Raw genomic sequence first — 10,514 nt, forward strand, 5'->3', positions numbered from 1 at the left:
CCCCGCCCCGCCCCGCGCGCCCGCTCCCGGGGACCCGCTCTCCCCCCCCCTCCCCGCCCTCCTCCCGGCCCCGGGGGACGCGGCTCTCGACGCTCATTGGCCGCCCGCCCCTGGGCCCTCCCTCCGCGCGCCCGGGCGCCAGTCCCCGGCCGAGGGGCCGGGCCGGGACCCCGGGGCTGGGGCCGCTGGGGCGAACCCCGCCAGAGGCCGCGGGCGGGAGGCGGAGGCAGGTGGGAGAAGGCCGGGAGGGGAGGCTCGCGGAGACCCGAGGGGAGCGGCGGGCGGGCGGGCGGGAGCACGCGGGCTGCGGGCGCCCCGGCGAGGGCGCGGGAGCGGGAGCGCGGCGGGCGAGCCCGGGAAGGGGGGGCGCCGAGCCCGGCCTGGCCGGCAAGCCCGGCGGCGCGGTGTCTTGAGCGGTGCGGGCTCAGCCCTCCTCCTCGTCCGCGTCGACGTCTCCCGCGCGGCGGGCAGTGCCGGGGAGCCGAGCCAGGAGCGCAGCCGGAGACCCCGAGGCGCAGCCCCAACCCCACCCGCCGGCCATGGACCCCAAGGACCGCAAGAAGATCCAGTTCTCGGTGCCCGCGCCCCCCAGCCAGCTCGACCCCCGCCAGGTGGAGATGGTAAGGGGGTCGCGCCCCACTCCCGGCCTCGCCCCCCGACGGGCGCCCAGCCCGGGAGCTGGGGCGCCGGATCGCGCTCCAAGTTCGCTCCGGACTCGGGCAACTTTTCCACCCTCCCACCCCTCCCCCGGGCCTCCGCGCTGCCCGGGCGGGAGGGTCCCGGCGGCGAGCGGAGCACCGGCTGCGGGCGGGAGGCTCGCTCCGGGGCCACCGTCCCTGTCCCTAAGCACCGCGCGGGACGCAGGTCCCAGCCCTGGAGCTGGTCCCGCGCGCGAAGCGTGCGTGGCTCCTCGCGCGGCGACTCCGTGACCCCTGGGACGTCGCCTCGGCCGCCCACCGCCCCGCTGGCGTCCAGTCCCACCCCGCCTTGCTTGGCCTGGGGTCTCCAGCACTGTACGCTGCCCTCTTTCCATCAGACCCTGGGGTCCTAACCCTCAGGAGCCGAGCTCATCCCTTCTCCAGCTGGGAGGCTTCCCAAGGAGGGCGGGCGGGGGGGGGGTGGGTGGGGAGGGAGACAGAGGTCTACAACCCCCAGATCTGGTAGCGAGCACTTGTTGCTGAGATGCTGCGGGCTCCTGGTGGGGATGTGAGAATGAACCCAGGGCTGGGGCCGGTGGGTGGGCGGGAAGCCGGGCAGGGGGAGGTGACACACTCGGCCGAACTCACCTGGTTCTCTGCGCATTTCCCTGGAGCTCCTAGAAGACCTAATTAACTGACAGTTGGTCTGATTGCCGGAGTGGGGCGGGGGGGGGGGGGGCACAGCGGCTAGGAGTGCTCAGTGCCTCTCCCCATGGTCTCACATGGCCAGGAAGGTAACTTTCCATGGGGCCTGAATGAAGGGTGCTACATCCTGATAAAGACTACCAGAGGGAACCGACCCTGGTCTCCAGAGACACCCCAAACCCTGGGACATCTGGGACCCAGGCCCACACCTGAGCGTCCCTGTGAGGTGTGCGGTGCCTGCAAGGGCCTGCCTCAGCCCCCTCTACAGCTGGCTGTGGGGTGTGTGGGGATTTCGGGGGGGGGGGCTTTTTCTTTTTTGAGCTCTTGAGCTGACATGGCAGGACCATCTGGGTGTCTGGGTGTCAGAGGGCTCCTGATGGCACGGTCCAGCATCAGCTGCCAAAAGCTCCAGAAAACAGAGCATCAGGGCTTCCGTGGGAAGTGATGGAAAGGAAGATGATGGTTCTGGAGTAGCCATGCAGTGGGATAGGCCGGCTCTAGGAGTCAGTAAGGTGGGGGGGGGGGTGGCTTCTAGTCCTGTGCACACTGCTGAACCTTTCAGAGCCTCAGGATTTTCATCTCCGTGGCGGAAGGGGTTGGGTGAGCCCCCGAGTTCCTTTGGCCCTGGCAGTCTTTGATTCAAAGGCTCCCTGTGGACTCTAAAGCACTGTTCCCCGCTGCTTGTGGGTGGGGGCCTGGTGGGGGTACCTAGGATCTCTCTCCTGTCCTCCCTCCCTCCATGTCCTTAGATCCGACGCCGCAGACCCACTCCTGCCATGCTGTTCCGGCTCTCAGAGCACTCCTCCCCAGGTAGGGCTGCTCCCAACAGGCTAACCCCACCCTAACTCTGATCTCTTCCTGGGGGGCTCTGCCAAAGTCCAGTGAGCAGGGGACAGAGCTGAAGACTGGGGAGAGTATGAAGTCTGCAAGCCCCAACTTTGCTGGGTCTTGTGTTGGCATGACACCTCTCAGCACCAGGAGGAAAGGGGCACATTCCCCCTCTCCTCAGAGACTGAGTGGGGAAAGTGACTCAGATATTTTTCTTTCTCCCTCTCCTCTTCCTCCTCCTCCGGTGCATTTGGTGATTCCCGCCCTCCCCCCACCCCAGAGGAGGAGGCCTCCCCCCACCAGGTAAGTTTCCTGGGACGACCAGGAGGAGGCAACTCTGGGACTCTGCGTCCCTTGGGTCAAGGTGGACAGGTGCCTGCAGAGCCAGCCACCTACACGGGGTGCCACAGGACACATTAGCATATCAATCGCATCTCATCTGAAAAGGGCAGGTGCCAGTGTGTACCAGCAAGTCCTTCTTTTCTCAGACTTGGGCCTAAGGTCTTACCCGAGCCAGACAGACCCTGACTTATGGGGCCCTCCCCAAACAAAAGGGGAGGGTGGGGAGTTAGGGACTCAGCTTAGGTTCACAATCTTATCCGCTAGCAGAGGCTGGGTTAGTGCAGGGGAGGACACAGGGGCCTGTGGGTGCTCAATTCACCTGGCTTTTTCCTGCAGAGAGCTTCCGGAGAGGGGCACCATGTCAAGTCGAAGAGAACCAATCCCTGTGCCTATACACCCCCCTCACTGAAAGGTATGATGCCTCACCCACAGGGCTGGCTGTCCTGTGGAGGCCTCAGACTTCACTGACAAGGGGGAAGGGAGGAACATGTCAGTTTTTGTCAGGGGTGGGAGGACTGTTTCCTCCATCGTCACCTGACTTGGAAACCTGTTCTTTCTTAGCCTTTTCTCTTGCAAAAGATAAGAAGCTGCGGCAAAAGAGGCTGCCTCACGCCAACGGCTCACACCTGTAATCCTATATACTCTGGAGGCTGAGATCCTAAGATCACAGTTTGAAGCCAGCCAGGGCAGGAAAGGCTAAGAGACTCTTATCTCCAATTAACCACCAGAAAATCAGAAGTGGCCCTGTGGCTCAAAGTGGTAGAACGCTAGCCTTGAGCAAAAAAGCTCAGGGACGGCACCAAGGCCCAGAGTTCAAGCCCCACAAGAGTCTAAAAGGCACAGCTGTGAACCTGAAAAGCAGATTGTGGAAGCCAAGGGCTGCTGGCTCACACCTGTAGTCCTAGCTAGTCAGGAGGCTGAGATCTGAGGAATAAGGATCACAGTTCAATGCCGGCCCAGGGCAGGAAAATTCATGAGTCTCTTATCTCTAATTAAACAAGAAACAAATACAGCCAGAAGCAGGGCTATGTCTCTAGTGGTAGAGCACTAGCCTTGAGCACAAAAGCTCAGGGACAGTGAGTGCCCAGGCTCTGAGTTCAAGCACCGCCCCCCTCCCCCATTGAAAAGAGCAGGTTGTAGGGTTGAAAAAGAAACAGTTTAATGGCAATTGGCAAAGAGACTGAGCACGTGCCTCCTTGGCCACCCCCACCCCATCAAAGGGCACCTGCTCCCCGAGGGCATCCCCATCCTCTTTCCTGCTTGCCTGATGTCCTAGACTCTCCCCTTCTGTATCAACAGGCAAAGTCAGAATCCTGTAGCACACACTTGCTGATCACCTAGTGTATATGCTAGACTTCCCTGGTGGGCACTGGAAGATTTGGGGGCTAGGGGTGTGGCTCAGTGGTAGAGCTCTTGCTTAGCATTCATGTGGCCTTGGATTTCCATTCCCAGCATGGCTAAAGTTTTTTTAAAAAAAAATGAGTAAGAAATCCCTGTGTTCCTGAGCTCTGTGCCTTCAAGGGTCAGAGAAAGTTTGAAGAGGGTGAAGGTTTAGGCCTAGATTGGAAGAATCATAGAATCAACAAGTAAGCAGGACAGACAAAGGGAAGAAGATGTGAAAGGGGCAGGAGGTGTGATCATGGTGGGGGAACGAGTGGGATTTAGGGCTATCCTGGAACCTTGGTTTCTGCTCAAGGAGCTACAGGAAAGAGGCTTGAAGGAGAAGCAGGTGAGGACTAAGTGCAGGAAGGGCTTCCTCCTAACTAGGCATCAGGTGCCTCCCCACCCCGTCTTCAACTGTAGCTTAAGGCGCCTCCTGCCTGGCCAGCCTCTCCTCCCTTGGAAGGAAGGAGAGAGACCCGGAAGGGTGCCGGGTGAGTTACGTTCCCAGCACCTGCCAACGTCAACAGGTGCAGCTGTCAGCCTGCCTGCCAAGGCTAGGAGCAGAAGGAAAAGAGAAGGGGTTCCTTCTCTTCTCCCAGGACAGGAGAGTGAAGGGACAGAGCTATGCCAGCAGGCAATGTGGAAAGACTTCCTCCTCTGTGGCGATGTGTGCAAGGATGCAAAGTAGGCATGAGGGAGAAGGGCATCTTCTCAACAGATATCATAAGTCGCCTGTCTGCTTCCCACTCCAGCAGGGCAGATATAAAGGGGAGAAGGAGGGGGAGAACTATCTCCTGGACATTTTGGGGGGGGGCGGGGAATACAGGGGATTGAAGCCAGGGCCTTGAGCATGGTGAATCACATTCTATAGCCCCAGACCTCACTGGATTCTTTTTCCCTCCCTCCCTCCCTCCCTCCCTCCCTCCCTCCCTCCCTCCCTCCCTCCCTTCCTTCCTTCCTTCCTTCCTTCCTTCCTTCCTTCCTTCCTTCCTTCCTTCCGTGCTGGTCTTGGGGCTTGAACTCAGGGCCCTAAGCTTTTTTTGCCTAAGGCTAGCACTGTAGCACTTGAGCCACAGCTCCACTTAATGGTTTTTTTTTGGGGGGGGGGTTGTTAATTGGAGATGAGAGTCTCACAGGACTTTCCTGCCAAGGCTGGCTTCGAACCTTGGTCCTTAGTTCTTAGCCCCCTGAGTACCTTAGGACCACAGGCATGAGCCACTAATGTTCAGCTTCTCCCTGGATTCTTGATTGTGAGCATGGGGCAACTAGGCTGGGGTAGGAGTTGAGGGCCAGGGCACTGCCCATGTATCCTATGGTGACCAAAAATGTGCCTCACCTCCAGTCCTCTGTGAGCTAGTCTAAGCAGGGACAGGCAGAAGGTGGAAAGTGCCCGGAGAGGAGAGGGCAGTCTGGGGGCTGGCTGTGCTGGAGTCCTCAGAATTTAGCAGGAGAGACTTGAGGGAGGGGGAGTTCCGGGTCTCCAGACGCAGAGAAGGGAAAGGAAACAGCCTGGGAAGGAAAGGTTGCCCCAGGGTGCCCTGGAGACCAGGGGAGGGGGGAAGGGGAAAGGGGGCCACCCTCACGGGCAGGCACTGCACTCTCCTCACTGTGGCTCAAGAACGAATTCTCCACCTTGGGCTGGAGGGACGAAGGCTACCCTGCATGCCACCTTCTCTCTCCCAGCCTCAGGGCCCCTTCTATGCTCAGAGGGACCTGTTTTGACAGACTTCACCCATTTCTGGTCAGGGGAAGTGCCTGGCAACATTGGGGGTTAATGGAGGATTCGAGGTCCCCTAGCTCTCCGGAGGGGTGGTAGGCTGCAATAAGTTGGCTGGGAGGGGGTCCAAGGGTGCTCCAAAGCTGGAACACTCACACTCAGCTCCGAGTAAAGCTTTGCCGAGTCCCCAAGGTCAGAGCAGGGAAATTTATTGTGCTTTTATTGCCTAGGTAGCTTGCCCAGAGCCAGCGGGAGGTGCCCAGCTGGGAGCTGGGGGCAGGGTGGGGCAGCGGGCACACACAATACACCCTCTGTGCCTGTCCCCAAGCTGGCAGAATCTCTGGCCCGGCTCACGGCACAAGAGGTTTCCAGCCAGTATCTACCCCCTGGGCTGCTAAAGGGAGGGGCTGCTGGCGGACCAAGGAACTGTGTGGCCTTGCCCTTTAGGGCAGCATCTGCTCCAGGAGCTATGAACTTAGTGTCCCACCTGCTTCCCAATCCCACCAGCCCTTGGCTTCCTGTTGATTCTGAACCCTATCCCTTCAGCCGCCCCCCCCCCCCCCGACCCATCCTTAGACTAGCCCTGGCCCCTTTCCTCACCCCACGGTTTACGGCAAACTTCTCTCCAGCTGCCCACTCCCGTCTCTTCCTGCTCTGTATCTGAGTAGGACTTGGTGCTGCTGGGGTGTTTGCTGCTTTCTAGGTCACCGCAGAGGGAGCTGGGAGCCTGGGGATGTGGGTCAAGATTGTGGGGGCTGCGTCTGAGCAGGACACTTCTCTTGCATGGACTTCACCAGCCATAGAACTGCTGTGACCTTAGCCTCTGAACCACATTCCTGCCCTTGGAGTCTGGGGCAGGGCATTCGAAGTGGCATCTAAGACCAGGCAGTATGGTGGAGGGGACACTGCAGGGATAAGCAGGGAAACTGGCAAATCCCCAGGCCCAGGGACTTGTGCGAGGGCTGATGTCGGCCAACACTGTCCAGTACCGAATATTTGGCAATGCAACATTCTAGCCAGGGAATGTTAAACCACTGCTGTGCCCGCCTGGTCTTGCCCAGTCTGGATCCCCATGGTGCCAGTCTTGGGCGGGCGGGCAGCATCTTGGGACAGCTTAAGAACCAAAGTAATCCAGTCTGCCCCCCTGCTGCTCCCATCTTGGTTTGATTTGGTCCCCAGCAGACTGGCCTCTATAGTCCTTGGGCCTTGAACTCGGGGTCCTGAGGAGGTTAATCTGCCTCAGACCCCTGGCTGACCCTTGCATTCCTGGGTTCCCCTCCGTGCCAGCTGTGCAGCAGCGCATTGCTGAGTCCCACCTGCAGACCATTAGCAACTTGCGGGAGAACCAGGCCTCGGAGGAGGAGGATGAGCTGGGGGAGTTACGGGAGCTGGGTTACCCAAGAGAGGAGGAGGAGGAGGAAGAAGAGGATGATGAAGAAGAAGATGAAGAAGAAGACAGCCAGGCTGAAGTCCTGAAGAGCATCAGGGGGTCCGGTAAGCTGAAGGGGCTTTAACATGGGGGTCCCCACCACCACAAACTAAATGGGGGTCTTCCTGGAGTATCCCAAAGACCCCTCCCAAGCCAGTTTCTCACACTGACAGAGGGAACCTCCCAGTAGGTCATACCTGAGACCAGACTTACTCCATCTTGGATTTCACTTCTCCCGATCTGGTTTTCCCCAATACTCTTCTCTTCCCCAGGAATTAGAGGTTTGAGGATAGACCCACAAAAGGAAGGGGTTAAGAGGGAAAGGGACCCATAGCCTTATTTCTGAGCCTGTGGTGTGGTCTCAGCTGGATTCAGGGGTCCAGCTGGTTGGTCTTCAGAGCCCTAGAACTGTTTTCTCCCCTTTTCTTCCTAGGGCAGGGTGTGGGAGGGTGCCCTCTAGTGTCCAGATAGAGAACCCAGTATTTAAGAACCAATCTGAGCCGGGCACCAGTGGCTCACACCTGTAATCCTAGCTACTCAGAATGCTGAGATCTGAGGATCACAGTTTGAAGCTAGCCCGGGCAGGAAAGTCCCCGTGAGACTCTTTTTTTTTTTTGGCCAGTCCTGGGCCTTGGACTCAGGGCCTGAGCACTGTCCCTGGCTTCTTTTTGCTCAAGGCTAGCACTCTGCCACTTGAGCCACAGCGCCGCTTCTGGCCGTTTTCTGTATATGTGGTGCTGGGGAATCGAACCTAGGGCCTCGTGTATCCAAGGCAGGCACTCTTGCCACTAGGCTATATCCCTAGCCCCCTGTGAGACTCTTATCTCCCATAAACTACTCAAAAAACCTGGAAGTGGTGCTGTGGTTCCAGTGGTAGAGTACTACCTTGAGCACAAAAGGCTCAGGGACAGCGCCCAGACCCTGAGTTCAAGCCCCAGGACCAGCAAAGAAGAAGAACTGATCTGATCCTTTGCACCTCCAATTTCAGCTGCCTGGGGAAAAGGGGACCAGAGAAAGGCCTAAAACCTACACAGAAGTCTGCAGAGCCAGAGGCTTTAGGTCCAAACACCTCACAGAGCGTCTCAAAGCCTAGAGAACTAGAAAGCCGGACCTCACCCCTCCCAGGGTTGTTTCTTCCATATGTAGCCATGCAAGCTGCCACATCTATTCCTATGGGTACACATTAAAGTTTTGGGTCCATTATTATTATTATTCATTTATTCTTCTAATGTACTTATATGCTTATTTAGTAATAGGGATGAAGGATTAGAGTAGGCATTCTACCAAGTAGGCATTCTACCACTTGAGCCAGGCCTCTAGCCCTTTTTGCTTTGGTTGTCTTTGGGATAGAGTTTTGTGCGTGTGCTTGGGCTGCCCCAGACCATATTTCTTCTATTTATACTCCCTGCAGTCGTTTTTTGGTTGAGATGGGCATTTACTAATTTTTTTGCCCAGACTGGCCTTGAACCACAATCTTGATCTCTACCACCTGTGTAGTGAGGTTACAGGTGTGAACCGCCACTCCTAGCCTATAGCCCCATCACTTACAGGAATTGCAGTCCCCTGTTCAAAGCATTTAGTCCCTGCACCCCAACAAGATGACTTGGGCCTCCTGTCTGTGGCAGCTGGCAGGGTTGAATCAGCTCCAACTGAGGCCCCTAGAACAGGCTGAAAGGAGGTGAGAGACATCTCAGGACAAGCAGTAGGGCACTGGGTCATATGACTCGACTGTTAAGGAGTAACAATAACCCCTCATACTTATAGGTGGCTTATAGGTGGCTGAGTGGCTTATAGGTGCTGGCACTAGTCCTGGCAGGTATAACTTTACTTAAGGTAGTCTATAATGGCCCTTTTATACAGAATCTCCTTCAGAAAGGTGACCCCGGCACACCTAAGTCACATGGCTCCTTACTGGGAGAGCGGTGTAGTCTGATCCTCCGGCCGCTATGCTTCAGAAAGCTTGGCCTCAGCCCTTAGATGTAGTTTATGGCTCTAGGACAGTCAGATGGACACTCAGAGCCTGTGCTTGTATGCCCTTTTTTCCAGGTGGGCAGAAGATAACCTGTGGCCAGGGTCTGGAAGGGCCCTGGGAGCGCCCACCCCCACTGGATGAGCCCCAGAGAGATGGAAGTTCTGAGGACCAAGAAGAAGATACAAGAGCACTAAGTGGTAAGGCTTGAAGAGAATGGGAGGCCATTGGGGGCTTTGGTGGGAAGGGCCCAGCTCCTGAGTCCTTCTCTACTTGTCTTACAGAGCCTGGGGAGGGACCTCAGCGCCCTGGCCCCCCTGAGCCTGGCACATAAGCTTCTAGTCCTGCATCTCCCAGGACGGAAGTGGAGGCATCCCTAGAAATCTACTCTGTCCCCATCTTGCTTTGTACCCTTCCCCTCATCTGCTAGGGCTGTGGCTTCTGACTTCTAGAAGACTAAGGCTGGTCTGTGTTTGCTTGTTTGCCCAAACTTGGCTGATGCCCAGAGTTCCCCAATATATATCCCTGCCAGTCCTCCCTCCATTCACCCAGTGAGAAGTGGGATATGAGGGAATCCACAATAGAAACATCAGGAAACCAGAAGTAATAATTCTACTCCCCAGATCCTCTCCCCTGGGCACCGGAGACCCACAGGGCAGGACCCTAAGATCTGGGCAGAGGACCTGCAGGTGTCCTTAGCTCTTCTTCATCTCCCCCCCCCCCGCCCCCGCCTCACTGGGACCTCAAGTTACCACTTCTCTCAAAGGCCTCTACAGGGTCCAGGACTCAGCCATTTTTTCTCCACAGTCTCAACATTTTGGACATCTTCCCCTATTGCCCCTGCCCCTCCTGGGTGCCTGGAAGATGGACTGGCAGCAGCTGCTTTGTTATGTTTTTTTTTTGTGTGTGTGTGTTTGTGCTTTGATGCCAGGAATGCAGCCTAATATATATAGTAAACATCCCTACAGGGAGCACACAGTGTGGGGGAGCCAGGTTCTCCTTGTTCTCCAGCTGCTCTGCCCCCTTCCCCCTTTTCCCTGACTCCATACCCAAACATCTCCTCTGCTGTAATAAATCTTTGTAAATAATTGTGCTGCGATTTCTTCTTTCAGGGGAAAGGGGGAGGTTGCGAATCTCTTAATATGGAAGGTTGGTGGTAACAGGTTCAGGGCATTCTTTAGGAAGGACCGTGGAAGTTCTACCTCCTGCAGGGGATGGCCAAAAGAGGAGAGTGGGGTAGCAGGAAGGAAATAGGACGTCCTTGAAGAGTAACTGTGGATTGAGAATGGTGGTTTATGCCTGTAATCCCAGCACTGGGAAGGCTGAGCAGAAAGATCCGAGTTCTAGGCCAGCTTGGGGCTACATAAACAATAAGCTGTATTTCTCCCTCACCCCCATCTCATCTCCTCGGGCAGCTCTTCTTTCTCCTACAGTGTCAGGTGGAAGCCCACGGCCTTCTATCCCACCCCTCGCATCTCGGGCCGCAAACTTCCCACAGTCCAA

General features: G+C 57.0%; 1 protein-coding gene across 1 annotated transcript; it reads left to right on the top strand.

The window, feature by feature from the left end:
- The first annotated feature begins 381 nt into the window (after positions 1 to 381).
- Positions 382 to 10,099, top strand: Ppp1r1b (protein phosphatase 1 regulatory inhibitor subunit 1B). The gene is made up of 7 exons (XM_048365367.1): positions 382 to 620; positions 2,093 to 2,153; positions 2,452 to 2,474; positions 2,850 to 2,925; positions 6,901 to 7,107; positions 9,089 to 9,211; positions 9,296 to 10,099. The coding sequence occupies exons 1-7, from the start codon at positions 540 to 542 to the stop codon at positions 9,343 to 9,345; spliced, it is 621 nt and encodes a 206-aa protein (XP_048221324.1). The 5' UTR covers positions 382 to 539; the 3' UTR covers positions 9,346 to 10,099.
- Positions 10,100 to 10,514: the final 415 nt, after the last annotated feature.

Source organism: Perognathus longimembris, chromosome 17 (assembly GCF_023159225.1).
Source record: "Perognathus longimembris pacificus isolate PPM17 chromosome 17, ASM2315922v1, whole genome shotgun sequence".
Taxonomy (NCBI): Eukaryota; Metazoa; Chordata; class Mammalia; order Rodentia; family Heteromyidae; genus Perognathus; species Perognathus longimembris.